The 22,761-nt window shown below is 39.4% G+C and overlaps 1 protein-coding gene across 1 annotated transcript in view; it reads left to right on the top strand.

Moving 5' to 3' along the window:
- The window catches only part of LOC147171798 (eukaryotic translation initiation factor 3 subunit H), a 92,733-nt gene that overhangs the window by 33,960 nt on the left and 36,012 nt on the right, over nt 1-22,761 (top strand). Inside the window, exons 3-4 of the mRNA XM_086079605.1 lie at nt 7,637-7,804; nt 20,673-20,772. Coding sequence (XP_085935731.1) covers nt 7,637-7,804; nt 20,673-20,772 — 268 coding nt within the window. The remainder of the gene's footprint in view (nt 1-7,636; nt 7,805-20,672; nt 20,773-22,761) is intronic.

Raw genomic sequence — 22,761 nt, 5'->3', positions numbered from 1 at the left:
AAATCTGAATTGGTTATCTTGCCCTGCGGTGTGAACATAGCCAAAGTTACGGGTGCTATTTCTGTATTTAACACACACATAAGGTGCACCGCACTATTGGTCGCAGGCACGGTTAAACATACGATAGTTCAAAACATATGCTAGCGTATGTATTTTAAAAAGGCAGCGGAGCAAAACTGAGTTTGGTTGTACTTGACGTATTTAACAATGTACTCACATTACTTTTGATCAATCCTCATCCACAAATCCCACCAAGTCCTTATCTTTTGTATCTGAAACATGCTGGGCAAGTTCTCCATCAAACACGGCAGGTTTTCTCTCGTCATTGTAGTATTGTCCGAGTCAGTCTCATTGCCGTGCGGCTTCTCAGAAATGATGCCGGCTTTTACAAAAGCTTGAACATTAGTGCAAACAGACACGTTTAGCCCAAACAGCCCATTCACAAATTGTGGCGTAACTCGCTCTAGCAGTTCTATAAAGCGAAATCAGAGAGCACCAATAAATACAACTGTATCTTACATACAGGAAACCCAGCCCTGGTTGAGACTGGCAGGCATGAGAAACCGAAAGACTTGCGTCATCTTTCGGGTTGTGATGCCTGCCAGTCTTCAACCAGGGCCGGATTTCCTGTATATAAGCAATGTGCAGAAATGCTCCCACACAGACAGTCAAGCGGAATACAACAACATTTACAGATTTAGGAACTCGGTGGACACAAAAGGCGCACTTCACAATTAGGAGCACCGTCGATTTTTGAGAAAATTTAAGACTTTTAAGTGGGCCTGAGTCGCCGTGTAGAGGCTGGAAACTCTGCACCCCAGAACGTCAATGACCTGAGGGCTGCCCTTCAAGAAGAGTGGGATGCCATCCCTCAGCAGACAATGAGTCGACTTGTGAACAGCATGAAACGTCATTGTCAAGCTGTAATTGATGCTCAAGGGCACATAACGAGCTTTTGAGATGTTGAATTTTTGTTGTTGTGGTGTACCAACCATTGTTGTTAACTTTTGTTTCAATAATTGTTTGAGATGAGGGAATCACCAGTGTATCCTTCTTAAATGTCCTTCTTTCATGATATTATATCACTGTAGCGTGAACTTTTTACATTTTCCACAAATTTCACCTGAAAGCCAAATATCCCTAACTTTTTGTGAGTAGTGTAATTATATACCGATTAAAAGAAGGATAATATCAATGTAAAACTTTATTTCACATGCAAATTAACACTTTGTACACAGTACACAATACTGGAAGTACATTTTACACTTGGCTTATTATACCAAGGTTTCCCCCAGCGTTTTATGAGCCTGGGGGAATCATTTCCTTCTAGAGATGTGTTTTTACATGAAAAAGACAGAGACATGGAACAGCACCCTCCTACCATCAAAAGCCACACACAGACATGTCGACTACTTACAGTATAACCTCTCGCCAGTGACAGAAAGACGAATGAATGGGACATGTATTGCATATACAAATGAGGCTTTATTCCATTGCATTTCTGCAGCAAACAGATCAGGGTTAGCATCAAATTCAGAACGCTAGCCTTCAGGACTCGTCCACTAGCTTCGCTGCAAAGCAATGAGCAGTCACACATTATATCACCGGACAATTGGGCTTAACACTGACTGATATGAATAACAGCAATCGGGGTCAGCATCAAGACGTTACTGAAAGAACTTGTCCATTAGCTTCGCAGCTAATGAATAAATTATGACACAGTATGTCAGCCAAGCACCAGGTGCAACGGAGCAGCGTTCTGTCATTTCAATAACAAAATGCGGACAACCATAACACTTAGCAGCTCAGAAGATGGTAAAGCTCACTCTTCACTTTGTGTATATTTAAAAGTGTCAGTGTGTAACGCTATCGGATTCTGTAATATGTCTACAAGATCGATCAAATTACAATGCTCGTGTTTGCTGTACGCCTTTGCGTACCGTGAGACTGCATCAATTAAACAATAAAAACAGCACGACCAACTCACAGCTTGTTATCTCCAGCTTCAGAGTGAGGAGTGAAGATGACTCCTTGGTTTTAATATGTCACACATGCACGGAGTAAAAAAAAAAAAAAGGGTGGCGGGGGTGGCGTGCCAGTGACCTATCGCGGCTTACGAAATTCATGAAAATCTCTAATTTTTACGAGGCCATTCCATCACGTTTTTACCAAAGCAACCATTGAATCACATTATTGAATCATATATTTCTTAAAAATGCTTTTAGGGTGATTTTGACTCATGTCCTTTTCACTTTAAGTGCTCTCTATAAGTAGAGTTAAGCTGTAAGATATTTCAGTTATGCCGAGTCTGAGTTGGAACATTAGGGGGCACTATGGAACCGACACATACATTAGATAAAATAAACAAGAAATAATTGAGGAAAGAAGAACATAGTCCGCCCGATATAAACAAATGAGAATGCGCATGCGAGTGCAATTGTTTTAGATGAGCATGTTTTCCTTACTTTGTTGCGTGTATTTGCGCATCTGTGTAATTTCTAGGCAATGGTCTCTTCATAGTGACAAGGTGCTGATTTGAATGTGTTATGACACACAGTTACGTGGATCTTTACTTTTAGAGACATGGGCACTCTCACACAAACGCATCTCTTTGCCTGCACTGAAATGCTGTGGCCTGCAGCAGCATGCAAGGTCTGAAGCAGTTCACCTCTTGTGTCATTGACTATTAGAGTATGGACTATGTGTCGGGTTCATTGCACAGACACACAGACATGCCCATTGCTTTGTCAAGCGTGTTTAATCACGCACACACATACTCACTGGTTGTGTTTTTTTTGTGGTTATTTCTACTTAAATTGCTTCTCAAGGGTGAGACTTTAGCTTCCAGCTGGTGAATACAAAACACACACAATTTTCAATACTGTCAAATGTGCATGCCCGTGTTTTACATTCACATCATCACATCCTTCTTGAATGCTCCACATACATGCACAGGCACATTCACAATCGAATCACTAAATGAATGGTGTGACTCGGTCTTTGTCTGGTCTTAGACCCATTTTAATTGATAGAAAAGGCTGCAAGGCTGAAAAAAAAAAAAAAAGGAGTGCGCAAGAGGCTAAGTTGACAGTTATCTAGCTAGTATTTCCTTTGCTTTAGTCCAAAACCTGTGGTAAAAGTAATTGTTTACATTTTTGGAGGTTATTTTCAAATTCAGACCCATCTTTAGCCTACTTGCAGGAATGTTTGCCGTAAGTGTCTTAACCTCGATCAAATTTTTTTAAATTGTAAAATTCATTAGTGCATTGCTTGTTTGTTCAGTCATCATTGAGATCTCGTTAGTATTTACAAGGAAAGTGTTGCTCCAGGAAAGCCTATATATAGTAATTAATTTGGGGGAAATGACAGCCCCACACGCTCCCAAAAGAAAACACTGAGAGTTCTTATATGCTTAATCATAAAGTGCTGAAAATGCTTTAGGGCAGACCAATTATAATCCATTTTTACATTAAATTCCAAATGATTCAATGTAGTCCTTATAGCTACTCTTCCGTGCCATCTTTTTAACGGAGTAGTCTTTAAGTATTATTCCTATATAGGGCTGGGCAATATGGGCCAAAAATGAAATCTCGATTATTATATAAATATTTTTTTTCAGTCATTCAGGACGATTATGATTTTAATCTAATAAACCCAGCTAACGTTTATTTAAAGGTGCATTGTGTCGTTTAAAAAGGTAATATTGAAGCTTTTTCTACATTATGCATGCTCCACCAATGCCCATATGAGTACGAAGAGCCCTGACTGTTTTACTCTAACTGCACCTATCATCTTTTATCTTCCCTTTATAGAACTGTGCGGACCCGCACACTCCACAATTTCTTTAGGGAGAGGAGGGTTGGAGTTTTTCTTACCTCATTTGAACCCATGTCTTTGTTTGTCATCTGTGGCTGTCGCCTTAAGATCGTGCACGCACTCGCACGCGCACCATGAATAAGCTTGACACAGATGCTGCAGTTATGCTTTGAGCCAGAAGTGGCAAAAAGTGACAAACTGCACAAAGATCATTTAAAGGTTTCATTTCTTCAAAAGTAATTCCTGTGCAAAATGTTTAGACCACGATAATGTATTTTGATTCTAAATCAGTTTTAACATAAACTTAACATTCATAGTTAGAAAAATGACAACTCACAATAACATCTGGATGTAACACAACATAAGAACAACTCTTAATAATCCAGAAGACAAAATTCTATTCACGATTTAGCAAATTTTCAACGATTCGATTTTTAAAATGATGATTAATTGAATTAATTTGATTTATTGCCCAGCCCTATTCCTATACAGGGTCTTAATCAATGTAATATTTTGTTATACTTGCTCTTGCAGTAGCTCTGTTTATAGTCAATAGAGGTCCGGACGTTGACGTTACATGTCCCATAATGGGCATTAGCGAAGCCATTTTGGTTGTATAGAAAACCCTGCCACTTTGAGTAAACAGCAAACTTTAACAATGATTGACAGCTGTTGTGGACCAGCTGCCACAACGAGAAGAGGCAAAAAAAAGGATCGAGCATGCTCCAGGCTACCAGAAGAGGAACCAATGCGAGTGTACTTTCCTTACCTTACTGAATCAGCAGATGCTAACTGTTACCACATGCAAAATGTTGGGGAGATAATCTGTTCAATTTGTGCTGCTACGGTCTAATATATATATTACACAGTTGAGTTTAATTACTGACCAACACCATAAAGAAGACTTTTTCCTTCACTATGAAATAAGCTTTTGCATATGGGTACTATTTGGGGATATTTTCAGAAAAATCCCATGTCTGGAAACTAATACAAATGTTCTGTTCAAAGCTGCCGGCTCTCTGCCCTGACACATGATTCTAGCCAGATTTATGTGAATAATCTACTGTACTTAAGCACTTTTTTTGGGTCTTTCCTGACTCTTCATTTCACATTAGTGATTAGCATGCTTAGTGACTCCTCGTTCCCCTTTGGGGAAAGCGCTACTTGTTAGTAGGGTAGAGTTCTCAAGCAGCCGCAAAAGAACGGGCGACAGCATGACGTAGACTTTTTGTGTGTGTCCACTGTGGAATACTGCTGATTGGTGAGCTTGAAGGGTGAGAGCCCTTTAAAAAATAAAATAAAAATGCAGCTTTGTCATTCTTGAAATCGTATTTTCTGAGATCATGATCGAGGTCCCAAAACGATAAATCGTACAGCCCTAACTCATCGATTAGAAAATCAATAGATAAATGTTTTTGATAATCAATGAATCATTTAGATATTTTTAATTTAAAATTGTCCAAATGCTCAAGAATTTCAGCTTCTCACTACTAAGTTATCAAAATGTCTGTATCCCTCCATGAAAGTGGACTGCTGAATCAAAATAAAACATTTGCTTTTACTTGGAAAACAGTGATCAATAGTTTTGCCTATTGCCTAAACAGTAAATGAATCTCAATTAATTTGTTCGCGCATTCTTTGTAATGTCGGTTTGAAATGTCATATTTTTTAATAAAGCGATGGAAATTTAAACATGCTTTTTAATCTGATTCATCCATTACTAAAATAATCATTAGTTGCAGCTCTATACCGAATATTGTGAATGTAGCTACCTGGTATGGCAAAAATGCTTGAGAAAACATTCTTTGATACGTCGTAAGCAGTGCACAAGTATATAAAGGAAATAAATTATTTAAATTTGGGATGGGCGAGTACCGATATCAAGTATTGGTGCTAATACAAGCTTTATTTTAATTAAGGTATCGGTACTTCCAACGCTAGCCAATACCAGTATCGGCTGTCCTCTAGTGGCCGTTTGGCAATCAGGAATTAGAAATTAGAGGAATAGAAATTAATTTCATGCAAATGTAAGGAAAAATACTATAGTGAGATATGTACCTCTTTCTTTAAAATTATCTGTAATTTGGGGGAGTGGGGAGAGAATTGATGTACAGCAGTTTCTGGACTATAAGGCACACCTTACTGTAAGCCGCGCTAGCTAAATTTGGGTAATACTCGAGTTTGTTACACATATAGGCCACGCCCAACTGTAAGCCGCAGGTGTTTTAATGTTTTAGCGCACCGGGTTCCCGCTACTTCCTTTTCCATAATGAGGGCGCACATTGTCTCACTCTCATTCTGTCTCTCTAACTGTGTTTGGGTTCACTTGGTTTGTTTTGCTCTGCCTGGCGCTCTTGCGCTTCCTTTATAGTGCGCCCCTGTGTGATCTGATGGATAAGCCGCACCTTTGTATTAGCCTCAGGGTTGATTGCAAGTGAAAAAAATTGCGGCTTATAGTCCAGAAATTACTGTACTAGTGGTATCGGTGATTACTCAAGAGATGAGTATCGATATCTGTCTGGAAAAAAGTGTTATTGAACATCCCTAATTTAAATAGACATATTGCTCCATCTTATAATCACATAGGTGATAGGTTTATTTAAATTCACAAATTGGTGATTGGCCTTGAAAATCATGATAATTCTGACACTGATCACCTGATTTGGATTTAAATACCTTAAATTAAAAGATATAAGTTTGCGCTCAGTACATTTTTGTTCCCTGTCCAGCACTTTGTATGCAGCGGTAGTTGTTTTAAAATGCTCTGTAAATACAGTTGTTGAGTTAAACTACATCTTACTTGTTTCATTTCAAATCAATCTTGGCAGTGTTTTTAAGAACAAAAATAATAAGAAAATGTGTTAATGTCCCAATATTTATGGACCTGACGCTATATAAAACAGCCTTTTGTACTTGAAGTACTGTTTACGATATGTAGTTGATTATTTTGTTGTTGTTTTCCCACTCTTTTTGCCATTGGTACACAGGAAAGTTCACTTTCGGAAGGCTGTTGCCATCATTTCAGTTTTTTTCATTTGTGTTCATAGGAATAGGGTGTCTTTAATGTATGAGTACAATTAGGTTTAGCAATTTAAGAAACGTGATAAGAAATAAAGCAGAAGCTTTTATGCGTTGGCGTAGATTGCTCCCAAATGTAGTAAAAACGACACTGTGATGAAATGCCTTGAGGAGACTAGCTGATTTATCAAGTTGTTTTCTCTGTAGTTGCTTGATTTACTGTACATCAAATTAAGGCAATTGTTAAGATTTTAACAGAGTTATGTGACTATTGTATTACAATGTAGTGATTCTTGAACTATGCTCTCTTCTTTCTGTCCTTCAACCCTATCTTCTAAGCGCTTCTTCACTTGCTGTGGCTGTTACTTACCATTGGCACTGCAGCAAGTTTGTTTGTATTTCTGGTTACCCGTAGTCTGAAATGAATTGGTTCTCTGATTGATATATCTAGCACCTATGCCTTGTAGCTGAAACCTATGTATCAGTCCATCTCTTTTCCCCGACCTCCAGGAAATATTTATCAGCATGAGGAATTAAAACGTGGAGGGAATATCAGTGGTGGACATTTCTATAACAGACTATAACTCGGACCACCAATCACTTGATAAGAGAGTAGAGCCTTTTATTTGTTATAGTTTATTCCTCCTGCACATCTTTATAGTCATCAAAACCAAAGTTTTCCCCCGCTTCCCTCCACAGCTCCAGATGGAGACCAGATCTTGAGATCCCAAAAAGAAAAATACCCACACTCACTTTAGTGTTAAAGGTCAAGCTGAAATAAATCTCATGTTTCTGCTTCCAGTCCAGTACCAGATGGAGATGATGCGGTCTCTGCGTCACGTAAACATTGACCATCTGCATGTGGGATGGTACCAGTCCACCTACTATGGTTCCTTTGTCAGCAGAGCCCTGCTTGACTCCCAGTTCAGCTACCAACATGCCATTGAGGAGTCTGTTGTTCTTATCTATGGTAAGTAGAACTTCATTTGTCATTATTTAGCTTTTGTGGGTGGTCCTGATATTATTTTAACAATAAGAAGTTGAGGATGAGAAGAATTTGGACCGATGTAAAGAGATGTCACAATAATGACAATATCGTGATGTTGTGATATTAAAGGTCCATAGTATGAAAATGCACTTTAGTGGGGTTTTCTATCAATAATATGCATCCCCGGCCTGTCTTCAAACCAACCAGGTATGAAAAAAGTCCGTCCGCCACTTCTTTAGCTTTCTTCTCCTTTCTAAAATGTGTGCTTCAAACGGGTAGATTAAACTTCCGTGACTTAGTGACGTCAAAAATACTCTGAAGTGCGCTCTACCCAGCCCCCTCAAGTTAGTGTCACCACCTCTGGTAAAGGTTTGTCACGCCCACTGAAATTCGAGAAGCTGGCAGTTTCTTTCTTTTTCTCCCTCCAGTTCGCAAATGCTCCGTGGAGAGTGGAAACAATGATCAGGAAAAAGTGGTTGCTTCCTTCGAAAAAAAGATGGATTAATTTTATTTTTGAAGCGCGTGTACTGACATAATTTCTCAAAGGACTGTTTTGTTAGTGAAAACCTGTTCAGAGCTGGATTTGTAACACGTTTAAACATAATGGATCGATCCCAACAGTGAAACACGACTGCAAACGGGAAAGATATGTTTAACATTTTTTATTTAGCCTTCCTTTCTATCCTTTCTAATGAGAGATGTGCACCTTCTACCATATTACTGGTGTATTTTTAGTGCCTTAAGTGGGAGCTACATTTGTCGTGTGGAGGTTGTTTGGTTACAAGAGGTCAGATATGATAAAAGCAGACGGTGGTTGGATAATATAAAGCGGTTGCGTATTGTTTTGTCAAGATACAATATGCGGTGGTTAATTTGCCGTAACTGGCAACTCGCCACCTAGTTGACATGCCTTTGTGATGCTAACCGGCCGCTAAGTGGTCTCGACGAGACGGCTTGCACGTTGCGACCGCGCAGTGGCCTAAATGTGCACATTTGTGTTATTCATAACCGCTTGTAAATGTCTACACGCATTCACGGCAAATCGGAGACATTCACGGCAAAATAACGGTCGCGGGAGATTTGCCGTTTACGGCAAAATAACCATTGCCTAATCAATCACAAACTAACGCTACAACATAGTCTGTGTAGTAACGTTATGCTACTTTTCCACATATTAAAATAGTTCTCAAATGTGTAAAAGACATGTCTGTATTTTCCTTTTCTTCTGCTCCCATGTCCAGTCGTTTCCATTCACATGACCGAAATCACTGCCCCTTGAGAGAGAAGGGTATGGCCCCTAAAACACCCCTAAAACAGGCTGTTGTGAAGAGAGCGTTTGCGTTTTTGGGCTGATTTAGGGACAGCAAAAATATTAGATCCGAAATAGGAGACCCGAGGAAGGACCAAAGAAAACAAAGGAAAGTGAAATCCAGCACCGACCAGACACCACCCACCGGGCCACCAACCAGAGTTCTTCACCAACCCCAGAAACATCTAAATTCCAACAAATCAGGGAGACCTCAAGAGACCAAAGGAGAGACTGAGGAAAGGAAGGAAGGACAAATGAAGCAGAGTGAGATCCACAGACACCAGCCTCCACTGATTCAATGAAGTGAGGAAGAAGCAGATTGTGTCTTGAGTTTCGATAGATGCTGGTGTGGTGGATCTGGCATGCATGAAAATCTCCACCAAAGAGGGGAGCCGTCGACCCCCGCCAGGACAGAGTAAGCGTAACACCTCAGGGCCCCCCAGGCCGCGGCAGCGCCAAAGGACGACCCCCGGGCCTCGCCAGGGCCACCGGCCGGAGAGCAAACCCAGGAACACGGCCCGCGCCCCCAACCCAACGCAGCAGGACGGGGCACTGCAGGCCCACCAGGCACCCCACCGGTCCACAGCCCCCGCGCCCCCCATCCACCCCCCCCCCCCCACACACACAGTTGTGGGGTGCATTAAAATTGGAGGAGCCAGGGGGGGACAGCACCTATAGAATTAACCCACTGGCATGCAGTGAATCCGAATATTAACCCTTAATGCCCATTGGAGGTGAATCTGCTCGATCCTGTTGGCAGCAGCTGGGTTCCTGACTATAAAAACACAACCATTAGTTACAAATTGCCAAATACAGAAACATCAATGTAAGTTATCACGATGCGGTGGTTTAGGTTAAAATATTCTATATACATAGACCATGTTTCTATAAATTTTGATATTTGGTTTTTATTTGAGGCAGATATTTTTTCCATTAAAATGTGATTTATGAGGAGGTTAGACCATTGGTCGATATTCAGAGTTTGTTTATTTTTCCAGTTAACAAGAATTGATTTTTTTTGCGATAGTAAGGGCTACAAGTGTAGATTGAAATTGTTTATGTGGTAAGTCAGTTGTTGTTAAGTCACCTAGCAAACACAAGTTTGGAGAGAACGGTATCCTACAGTCCAAGACAGCGGAAAGTTTTTCTAAGACTTAAGTCCAGAAATACATAACCGGAGTGCATAACCATAAAGCATGAAAATAAGTGTTTGTAGTGTTTTGTAAACACTGGAGACAAATGTCGGAGTCTGAGAGTCCCATTTTCTTCATCATATATTGAGTAATGTATGTTCTATGAATAATTTTATATTGGATAAGTTGTAAATTTGTGTGTTTTGTCAAAAACGTTTTCACAAACTTGAATCCAAAAGTCAGATTCCGGAGCTATAGACAAGTCTGTCTCCCATTTCGAGATGGGTAAAGACGTTTTATCAGTATATGAAAGTAACTTATATATTTTTGAGAGTTTTTTTTGTTGTTGTCGGAGAAAGCTTGGTAACATCTTTAGCTAAAACAGGCGGTTGGAGCGTACCCTGAAGTGTTGGAATTTGTTTCTTTATCATACTTTTAACTTGCAGATAATGTAAAAAATTTCCATTTTTTATTTTGTATTTTTGGAGCAAGGAGATGTATATGATATAAACATATTATCTGAGAAGAGATGGTGGAGATGTGTAATTCCTTTCTGCTCCCACACACCTCACACACTCCACAGGGCTCCACTTGGGCTTTTGTAATTTCTAGTGCCTTCCACCAGGCAGTCAGGGTGGCGGAAATCATTGGGTTTTTAAAACAATTATGTCGCTTAATCGATGTTGTAATAAAGAGTAAATCTAGAAGTCTGAGGTTATTACAATCCTTCTGTTCTAGTTCCAGCTAACAGTTAGTATCTCTGTTGGGTTGTGCCCATAAAATGATATATTGTAGCTGGTTAGCTATATAGTAGTGCATAAAATTTGGTGCCTCTAGACCTCCTTTGGATAAATTTTTCTGAAGAGTAGATAGACTAATCTTTGCTTTTTTTTTATTCCAGTAAAATTTTGTAACGGCTGAGTCCAACAACTGGAACCAGTTAGCCGTAGGTTTAAATGGAATCATTGAGAAAAAATAGTTTATTTTGGGTAAAACTTTCATTTTAATGTGTTAGTGGCTATTCGTCCTATTAGAGAAATAGGAAGATTATTCCAGCGCTCCAAGTCACTATAAATGCTATCCAGAAGTGGAGTAAAGTTTAAATGAATTAAATCAGTTAATTTAGGTGAGATTTTTATGCCTAAATATTTTAAATTACCTACAGGAAACGAGTAACCTTGGCTTGCAGGGTTCCATGAATTTTCTGTAATAGGTAGAAGTGTTGATTTTGTCCAGTTAATAGAATAATCTGATAACTGTGAGAATTTAGTTATTAAGTTAAATACTTCCCCTAACGAAATAGCAGGCTTTTCTAAATAAAGTAAAATATCATCAGCATATAGATTAATTTTATGTTCTGTTACCCCAGAGTGAATTCCTTGAATCCTTCTTTCCTGGCGTATGGCTAATGCAAGCGGTTCAATAAATATTGCAAATAATAAAGGCAACAGTGGGCATCCCTGTCTTGTGCCTCTCTGTAGAGTAAAACTCTGAGATATAATCCCATTAGTAGTAACTGTAGCTTTAGGAGAATCATATAATACTGACACCCAGTGAATAAATGACTTCCCAAAGCCAAATTTATTTAAAAGAGCAAAGAGGAAGGACTAGTTAACTTTGTCGAAAGCTTTTTCTGCATCCAATGATATAATAACATGCCGCTGTGACATGCTAATAAGGTTAAAGAGCCTCCTAATATTATTAGTCGAATGACGATCTAATATAAAGCCTGTTTGGTCGCTATGAATGATTGTCGGGATTACTGTTTCTAGTCTAGATGTGAAAGCCTTAGTGATAATTTTAATATCAGTGTTAATTAGTGAAATCGGACGGTAACTTGATGGAAGGGTGGGGTCTTTTTCTGGCTTTAATAAAAGTTTAATTGGTGCTGTATTCATTTGTGGGCGTATGTGACCATTAGTTTTAATTTATTTTTCTACTCTTAAGAATAGTGGAGCAAGCATTAACCAGAAGTGCTTAAAAAATATAGCCGGATAACCATCCGGGCCAGGTGCTTTGCCATTTGTCACATACTATCTAGAGCACTGAACAACTCGTTTATAGTAAGTGGCGCATCTAACATATCTTTATATTCGGTAGTTAACTGAGGTATATTTAAGCTACTGAGGAATGCCTCAATATGCTCTGGGTTAGGCTTATTAGTTTCTGAGTATAGGTTGTGATAATAGTTGTAAAAAATTTGATTAATTTGTTCTGGTGGTTGTGTACATTCACCAGTTGTCCCTTTAACTCTTTGACCGCCATAAACGTTATAAAACGTTTAGCATAAACCTAGGGAAGGGCGCCGAGGACGTTAAAAGACGTCCCCTATGTTTTTTTTGTTTTTTTTTGGAAACTGGTGCAGGAAAGCCTTGGGCAGCTGTGCTGAAAGTATCAGGCAGATCTGATTAGTAAAAGACTCGTTTTGGCCCCTAGAGGGCAGCGATGACTCTCTTTGCACAAGGTTGGATGGGCCGCCCACCGTGGGCGTCAGTAGAAGACGTGAGGCGGAGCTAGAGTGTTGAGGAGACAATGGCTGATGAAGCCACAATGGCTGACCAAGTAACCGGTTGCAAGCAGCTCACGCTTGAGCATTTTTTTCAAAGACGGAAAGCATCGATCAATACTAAAAAGCGCATTGATGTCGACGATGATGATGACTCCGAGCTTGACGCCAAAGTTGGAAGCCTTGACGCGACTGTTATGATCACGTAGTAAGCCTCACCGGCTAAGCGCGGCTAGCGCTGCTAAGGCCGGAAAACGCGCACAATAACCGACCGGGTACTTCTACATAATCGGACATTCGATCGGGCGATGGAGAGTTGGCATCGACCAATGCAGATTGATGATGATGATGATGATGACTCCGAGCTTGACGCCAAAGTTGGAAGCCTTGACGCGACTGTTATGATCACGTAGTAAGCCTCACCGGCTAAGCGCGGCTAGCGCGGCTACCGCTGCTAAGGCCGGAAAACGCGCACAATAACCGACCGGACATTCGATCGGACAATGAAGAGTACCCCGAGTCCAATGCATATTCATCGGAGGAGCGGGTACAGTCTGATCACGGAGAAGACACTGTTTCTGGACTACGATGCCACCATGAATGGAGTGGATAAAATGGATCAGAACATCTCTTACAACCCGGTGTAGCAACTGAAGGACACGAGGAAGCGAGACGTAACGAAACCGTAGCATGATCCTGATATTAGACTTGATGGCAACACACACTGCAGTATATACTTGCTATTCCCCGGAAAAAACGGCCTGCAAGAAAGTGGAGCACGCGAAGAGGCAATCTGTTGTGCAAATGCTGTTGCGTCTCCTTGCACGCAGGAGAGTGTTACAAAAAGAAAAACTGTCGTTGAAACATCCACATATTTGTAAATAGCACCACAGTTGCACACATTTGTAAATAGTTTGCCAAATTGTTGTCAAATTGTTACACTGTTGAATGTAAATAAACGTATTTTGCTATCAAAAAACACTTTTTCATTCTTGGTGGTAGTGTTTTATAGAAGTAAAGCACTATTTAGGTGTTTGTGGCATCATTCATGGACAAAAAGAAGTGTAAAATTCACTAGAATGCATGAAATATCGTTTCACTAAAAGCTTGATTTCTCCGTATTTTGGTCCAAAACAGGCGAAATTGGGTCAAACTAACCATTTTCTATTGTTGATTACTAAAGAACGGAATAAGGTAGAAACAAACTTTTTTTTCTGATGAAAGATGAAAGTCCAATCTTTCATTTGGTAGTACGTGTGTTTCCATAGTCCAAACATAACATTTTCTGTGGACCTTGAAAGATCAGTCAAAATGCTTAAATCGGCTGGCACTGACGGCATCCCTTTTCTGAAAACGTCTGGCAGTCTAAGAGTTAATAGCCGTTATAAGCGATTTTTCCCGATTGCGTTGAAGTTGGTTTGCAAGAAATTTACCTGATTTGTTATTATATTCAAAGTTGTTGTATCTCAAAAAAAGTATTTTTAGTTAGCATATCGTCTAACTGTATTTTGTAAGTCAGTCCATATTTGTTTATTTGGGTTTATTGCGTACTCATCCGTCAGTTGTTTAATTTTATCTCCCAAGTCTTTTTCTAATTTTTGATCCTGTTTCTTTTTATAAGATGAATATGATATAATTTTACCTCTAATTACTGCTTTCCCAGAGAAGAGAGGTTTTTATTATTTTTGCCTGTGAGCGAGCACCACAAACATTCCAGGAAACCAGAACTAATTTATGCATACAAACAATATAAACTCAGTCCTGTGTATATATCTGTATAGGCCATTTGTCAATACTGGCATGTTATAGGATAGAATCAAAGTGGTTAGGTGATTTATGTAATTTGTGTAAAATATGAGGTAACGTGTAAGTAAATATAACAGTGAAAAAACGGGTAGTGAGGTGAAAGTGAAGGAAATTATTATCATTATCGTTACATTCCTATGTTGAAGCAGATCATTGATCATGACTGGAATGTTCCTAAACAGTAACCTGACATTTCATAACAAATTTATTCAGAAAACCATGGAATTCCAAAAGTTTAATATACTTTTACTTGCCATTGTATGTTAGTCCTGGTATGTGTTAATTGCCTTAGTGCCTGTATTTGCTTAAACATATCTCTTCAGGGCAATCATGTTTCTAAATTGGCAAAAAGATTACTTTAACCATGTGACACATGAACCCCTCTGATCAAGACCTGTCAGCCATTTAGCCAGCGCGGCAGTCAACTCTTTCTCTTCTTGAATGAGGGCTTCTTTTAATATCAATCAATAATGCAGCACTTAATGGATCAGAGCACCTCAAAGAAATCGACCTGATCTCTGTTAAAAGTCAAAGAAAAGAAAATTGATTTTGTTTTTGTTCTCACCTACATTAGGTCACTGGTCATTTTATGCAGGTGAATGAATCAATCGGATGCCCAATGGCGGAATTATTAATATATGTCCAATATCAGTTTAGAGCCACAATGGGTTGTTAATCCATCCATCCATCCATCAAACCACCCACCCATCCACCAACCTATCCAAGGTCTGGTTGCGGGGGGTAGCAGCTTTAGTAGGGAATCCCAGACTTCCCTCTACCCAGCCACTTCAACTAGCTCCTCCGGTGGAATCCCATGGCGCTCCCAGGCCAGCTGAGAAATATAGTCTCTTCAGTCCTGGGTCATCCCGGGAGCCTCCCACTGGGACATGCCAGGAACAGCTCTCCAGGGAGACGTCCAGGAGGCATCCGAACTAGATGCTCAAGCCACCTCAACTGGCATCTCTCAATTTGGAGGAGCAGCGGCTCGACTCTGAGCTCCTCCCGGATGACAGAGCTCTCGATACTTGAACTCTTCTACAGTATATCATCCCTGACCCGGAGAGAGTACGCCACCCGTTTCCAACTCAGAACCATGGTCTCGGATTTGGAGGTGCTGATCTTCATCCCAAATGCTTCACACTCTGCTGCGTACCTCTCCAGTGATAGTTGGAGATCACGGCTTGAACAAGCCAGCAGCACCACATCATCTGCAAAAGCAGAGATGCAATGCTGAGGCCACCAAACCGGACCCCCTCAACACCTAGAAATTGTGTCCATAAAGGTTATGAACAGAATCGGTGGCAAAGGGCAGCCTTGTCGGAGTCCAACCCTAACTGGAAACAAATCTGACTAACTGCCTGCAATGCGGACCAAACTCTGACACTGGTCGTATAGGGTTCCGAACAGCCCGCATCAGGGGGCTCGGTACACTGTACTCTTGAAGCACCCCCCACAGGACTCCCCGAGGGATACGGTCGATTGCCTTCTCCAAGTCCACAAAACACATGTAGACTGGTTGTACGAACACCCATGCACCCTCGAGGACCCTGCCGAGGGTGTAGAGCTGGTCCACTGTTTCACGGATGTGACGAAAACCACACTGCTCCTCCTGATTCTAAGTTGTTGTAGAGGTGTGTCAACCACGACAACCCCACAACATCCTGGGCCTATAGGAACTTTAGGCTTTGCCACAGAGGAGCTTTTTTTTTTCTGTCTCTGGAGGCGACTCCAACTATATCTAGTTGGAACTTCTCGACCTCACACACCAGCTCGCGCTCTTTCCCCGCCAGGGAGGTGACATTCCATACTTCAAGAGCTAGCTTCTGTAGCCAGGGATCGGATCGTCAAGGTCCCTGCCTTTGGCCGCCGCCCAGCTCACACAGCACCTGACCCCTTTGGCCCCTAAACCAATCATTTCAATACAAATTACTTGACATGTTAGTAATTTCTGGGCTGCATATCTAAAAATAGTTTCAAATGAAAACCACAGCTGTATACATGTACAGAGCATATGGAAGAGCATAATGGTTTCAACCAAATTAATTCAACCAAATGAATTATTTCCACCAATTAAACAAATTATGCAAGTTCCAACAAAAAGCAGGAGAGCTTTTTCCAGAGTCAAGTATAGCTTTTGGGCACTAGCGTGTGGAAATTTAATTTGTCAACATCTATTGTATTTGTTTATCAAATGCCAATTGTGATTTACTTTGTCTCAGTTAGGAAAGAAACTAGTCACAACAAAACTCTATTTGACTGTAGTATGGCACTTTCTCAAAGGCAGTCAGTTCTGGCATACCATGCAGAAATCCGCAAAAGCAGGTGAATGTTGCCAGAAATTGGATGAGAGACATATTTATTAGTTGTTTTCCTTGATGTGTGACTCAAATTGGCTTGGAATTAGAGAGAGATTGCTGTACAAGTGTCTCTTGCAAGACTTTTTCACTCATTACCCTTCCTGTCTGATTTTGAAGGTCGAATGAAAATGGTTTGCCACGAAAGTGGATGTATAGAATAAAATCAAATGAGTGAATGAATCAATCATGTTCACAAGATATTTTGATGTCATACTAGATGATCGCAAATCATTTCAGATCAATCACATGATGATGGGCTGTGTGCTTATTTACTTGATCAAATCAATCAGAACAATCAGTCATCCTTTTCCTGCTGCTCCACTTTTGTTTGCAAGTTGTGGAAATAAACAGAAACCGCGCTTCCTCGGCTGTTCCTCTGTGTAGCACTTATTCGTCCTCCCATAGAGCCTGTCGCCTCCTTAATCGTCCCTCCTTGCTCCGACGACGAAGATGGCAGGCCGTTCGTATAACATTGGTTCAAGAAGTACCACACAAGTGAAAAGAATGAATGAATGGTTTATTTCGGCCCCATACAAAACACAAACCTCCCGTTGAACAAATCAATTAACCCAAAAAAGTATAGGCTAAAGCACCTGGCTTGTTATTGCCTATCCTATACAGTCCCATGAGTCACATAAAATTACAACAAAACAAAAATAAATAACTACTACATTCACATTATAATTCCTAAATATTTTACATTTTATCAATGGCACTATAAGCATTAGTTTAAAATTTGTCTTAAACCCCAACAAAGAAGAACACAGCTTCAATGCATCAAGTCCATTCCAAAATGTTATATCAAAACTGAAACGCATCTGAATTTTAAGTTGGTCCTCACTTTACATGTTTCAAACAAATAAATCCCTTAAATTTTAGTTTCCTTTTCTTAATTTAAAGTAATCCTGAATACAAGGCTATTGTTTACTACATGAAAAAATATTTCCATTGTTTTCATACACAATATCCATACATTTTAAAATGCCAGACCCAATAAATAATTCATTAGTTGATTATCTGTAGCCAACTTTATTCATTATTCTAATCATTTTGTCTGTAATTTAATAATTGGGTCTAAATTTGTTTTATATACATTTCCCCAAACTTGAGCACATGCACTTGCGCATATGACATGTGAGTGAGGTAACATGAGAAGAGTACAATATATGAAGACAAGCATACAAATTTGAGCAGAGTATGTACAGTCTGGCACTCACTGCTGCTGCCAGCACGTTCTTGCTGCTGTAATATTGTATAGTTTATGCAGTATTAACAATTAAGCCGCTACTAGCGGTGAGGCCACGGGATGCAAGCAAAGCAGCAATCACTGGTGTTATATCATTATTCAGGTCATTTGTAGCATGGCAAAACCAGCTAATCTGTATTGTTATAAGATAATGCACTATTGATAGTAGCAATGATGTTAACAGGTTACGTATCATCAGAACTGGAAAACGGTAATGTTTACAATCCAAGGTGTCATTATCACAGAGGGGGCAGTTAATGTTTATCTTGTACACATCTGAAATATGCAGGACTTTTGCTACATTTGTTTCACTCGAGTGAAATTTTTTTGTGCATTTTTCTAGATTTTTATTTAATTTGCCTTCTTATTTGCTTTGTATGCTAATATGAGTATATATTAACGATGCAGAATACCAGTGCTATGCTATGGGGAAAAAGATATATCACGATCACACCATTTTATACCACGATAACATTGTACCACGATATCGATTTTTTTCAGTTAATCTATAAAAAAACTTATACAACATACTATAACTGCTTATCTTTTCTCACTTGACATTAGATTAAATAGACCTATAAACTAGAAATGTATGCAGTGGTGCTGCTATATAAAATTGTCAAATGTAAGAGGCACTTAAGCCCAGAGGTGGGAGCAAGTCACAAGTAAGTCTCAAGTCCCACGTCAAAACTGTCAAGTCTCAAGCAATTCACTAGTCCTACACTTTGAGTTTCAAGTCCTTTCGAGTCATTTTAACAACATCATAGATTATATTATTTCGGGTGACCATCAAAGTCAGGGACTCAGGGAATGAACCCAGAGTAGTGCAACAGATTGCCGTGTTTGCAATGTGTTACCAGTGAGTTTCATTAACTATGCAGCCAACAACGATAATTAGCCGATTAACAACTGACATTAGCTTACTTATCGTTCTTTGTGCAACTTTAAATGTTGAACACAGTTTGATGTTGTTGCCTCTCCGTCAATGATCTAATCTTGGACACATTTTTTGTTGACCACCTCATAGTTTTTTGTACCCAAACTAGTGGTGCAACGGATCACAAAAGTCACCGATCGGATTGTTTAAAAACAAAACAAAAAAACACACAAAAAACCCCTGAAAATCAGATAATTAGAACTTTATTTTATAAAATCCTTTTTCCCATTAAATTTTAAAATATATATAAAGTCAAAATGTCTAATATGGCCGTTGCCATATTACAAGTGCAAGAAAAGTTACAAGACAAGTGCAATATAAGGCAAGATGCATTGTTATTTTATTATACATGGTCCATGTATGAAATAACAAGGTACCTTACGTTATATTGCACTTGTAATGCACTTGAAGTTGTGTTCCTAAAATCTTTTTTTTATTATTATTATTTTTTTTTTTATAAAGCTAGTGTTCTATAAAATAATTATAAATGAAGGCAAAGTTATATTTATTTATTTTTAACAACGAAAAATACATCTAAGTGCAATTTAAGGCACAATCCCTTCGGAGTTGTGGGGCCCACTCATCTATGTGGGGCCATTTTGCTGGGCCCCACAAGTTTAGACCTCTTTTTGAAGGTCAAGACTTGGTTTTCGAGTTTAGGTTTGAATTGGGTTATGGTTGAGGTTAGAGTAAGGAATAGGGGTAGGCAATCATTTTTTGATGGTTAGGGGAAGGGGCTAGGAAATGCATTAATATCAACGAGATGGCCTCACAAAGATAGTAAAACAAACCTGTGTGTTGGGTGGGTGGGTGTAAATGTGAGGCATTGAAAAGCACTTTGGGCAAAATATAGTGTAGTTAAGTGCTATATTAAAAAGCAGTCCATTTACTATTAACCATCTTTAAGTAAATGCGAAGTTACGTTGTTGTTTACGCACTTGAAAGTTTTACCAGAGTTCGTCATGTGATGGTAGAACTTGTTTTAAACTACTTGTAACTTGTTTTTATCAAGCTGTTGCTTTAATAAAAGCGATAACACACTCATAGCATTTGAATAGCGGTGTGTAGACTTGTTTTTGCAGCTGTATATGAGTTACGTAATTGTAGACAACTTTAACTTGTGCACTTTCAAAAGTTAACTACAAATTAAGGTTAAAGGTTTGCGGTCGAACAAATGCTTCTTTTTTTTCTCTCTCTTTTTTTTTGCACCGCCTCGGTACAGCAGCATAAACCAAGAGCTGATCCTTACTGTAGTGAGTTGTTTACTGTGCTGGTTATTTTCTATATGTAAGCGTTTTATGCTGTTCAGATATGGTTATGATGATGATTTAAAGGAATTTATTATTGATTGTTAATTAGAGGGGAAAAATAGTTCACTACTTGAATGGTGAACACGGCTACATTTTATGTTCTTTTGACTCCATATGGTTTGTAGGCAGCTGTACACATGAAATGTTTATATATTTATTTAGTACTACCATTATCTCATGAAGTATTGTTATAGCAATAATGATGAGTATCTGTCACTTTTCACCCACACCCTCCCTCCATTTCAGATCCTATAAAGACAGCACAAGGCTCGCTATCCCTGAAGGCCTACAGGCTCACTCCAAAACTCATGGAGATCTGCAAAGAGAAAGATTTCACACCTGAAGGGTTGGTATCAGAATGTAAATATTTTATACACTGTACATGCTGTTCTGCTACAAAAATCACGCTTTATATCGATGTAAATAGATTTTAATTGCATATTTTCATTGGTGTGTTGCCAAATAATGTATGGAAGTAACAGTGTTGTTACATTCTATATGACTTAAGGCTGCTCTATGTAACATTTTGCCCCAAAATATCTTAACAATAGCCTTTTTATTTGACAATTTATGACTCCAACATCTTCTAATTACCAGAGTAACACATTAGCTGATCGCAATGGGTACTTCTGCTATCCTCTGGCCAATAGTTTTCAGACTGGATTCGGGTTCGAATTTCCCACCCTTTGTCTGCGGATGTGACGTCATGCGTGCAGTGTGTACGTGAAGCAGGGAGTGTGTAATTTCATTCTTCTGCTACATGTGGCAGTAGCGATTCGAAATTCAATTTTCCTGTATTTACAGCTTTAAGTAAAAGTTTGAAGTAGTGCTCCAAATAATTAGTTGAGTAAGAGGTACGGTAAGTATTCAGTGAAAGAACCACTCATGTAAAATGAACAACAGGCCAAGTGCGTGTCAGAGCGTTAATATGCACTCGATAATTGCAATGCGTCCCCTTGCGCAAAATGGGGCAATGATATGTTATATGCAGACCCCTAATCTAAACACGGTAGTCTGATGAATACTGTGTTTGTGGAATATGAAATAAGATGCAAAATTCACAGTTGCTCAGGGCTCAGGTAACGACCAATCACAGCTCAGCTCGCAAACCCAACCTTCATTGGACCGTAAATGGTTAAATGGTCAATAGCATGCACTTGATTTTACCATCTGTAGCATCAAAGTAGTCTTTGTCAATGTCCATTGGGATCCAACTTGGAAAGATCATGACATTACGTGTGCAAAGTCCGATATCTTGGAACAATTTGTCGTGCCTGAAATATGTTAGTCTTCTGTTTCCTCACACACTGTGCAAAGTCCGATATCTTGGAACAATTTGTCGTGCCTGAAATATGTCAGTCTTCTGTTTCCTCACACACCTATTTATATTGCTCTATTGCTTCTAAAAAGGTCACAATATGCAGGATATATTGAACCCCAGTGATGGATAATTGTGCCAATATATGTAAAAGGTTGTAGTTATCCATAGTGTCATGTCCTCCCCAATTGGAAATCTAATTACATGACTTTTTTTTTCAAAGTTTGCCTGAGGTTATGCTTTGGACTACAAATAGTTCTCCTTATGTAATAAATGGTCTAGTAAATATGGTTACTTTGTGTATTACCGCTTTTTGTGGGATTGATTCCAGAACAATCAGTTCCTGCGCAAACATGAAAAGTCTGGAAAATATTGGAATAACATTTACAGGTATTAAAAAGTATTGAAAATGAAAAATAAAGTATGGAAAATTATTTGTTTCCATAATATTATGGCTGTTCTAAAATATTGTTTTCTAAATTAGAAAATTAGTTTTAAAAACTGATTTATTCAGAATTTCAGATCATGTTTTATGTCGGGTCAAGCACAGTTTGTGTAAGAGCAAATGTCCCACCTCTATTACCTGATTGACAGGCAGGCAATCTGTCCCGTTGCTCCATGACCCTTCTCCAGCCCACAAGTAGCCTATCATCAAGTTTCACTGAAGCAGACCAGACGGACGGGTTTCATGTTGTTTCATGCAGGTTTTGTACATGCTTTTGCAAAATCTACATCAATGGTTTTGCAGCAGACGAATAATAGGGAGAAGCAACGCTCCTCTTAACTCACTGCACGCTCCTCTTAACTCACTGCACGCTCCTCTTAACTCACTGCACGCTCCTCTTAACTCACTGCACTAGGTTTTCACAATACACTTTTATAGACATATAGGGCACATAACACACTTTGGGGGGGTGGGGTAGGGTGGAAACACAGTCTTCACCCTACAACTCCCCTCCAATTTTAATGTACCACACAACTGTGGGGGGGGGGGCATCGGTTGGGGACCGCAGTATA

The sequence above is a fragment of the Leptonotus elevatus genome, chromosome 6 (genome assembly GCF_054856555.1).
Source record: "Leptonotus elevatus isolate MCC_2025b chromosome 6, RoL_Lele_1.0, whole genome shotgun sequence".
NCBI lineage: Eukaryota > Metazoa > Chordata > Actinopteri > Syngnathiformes > Syngnathidae > Leptonotus > Leptonotus elevatus.
Note: the sequence above shows the minus strand (reverse complement) of the source record. Positions and strands in the feature narration are given on the sequence as shown.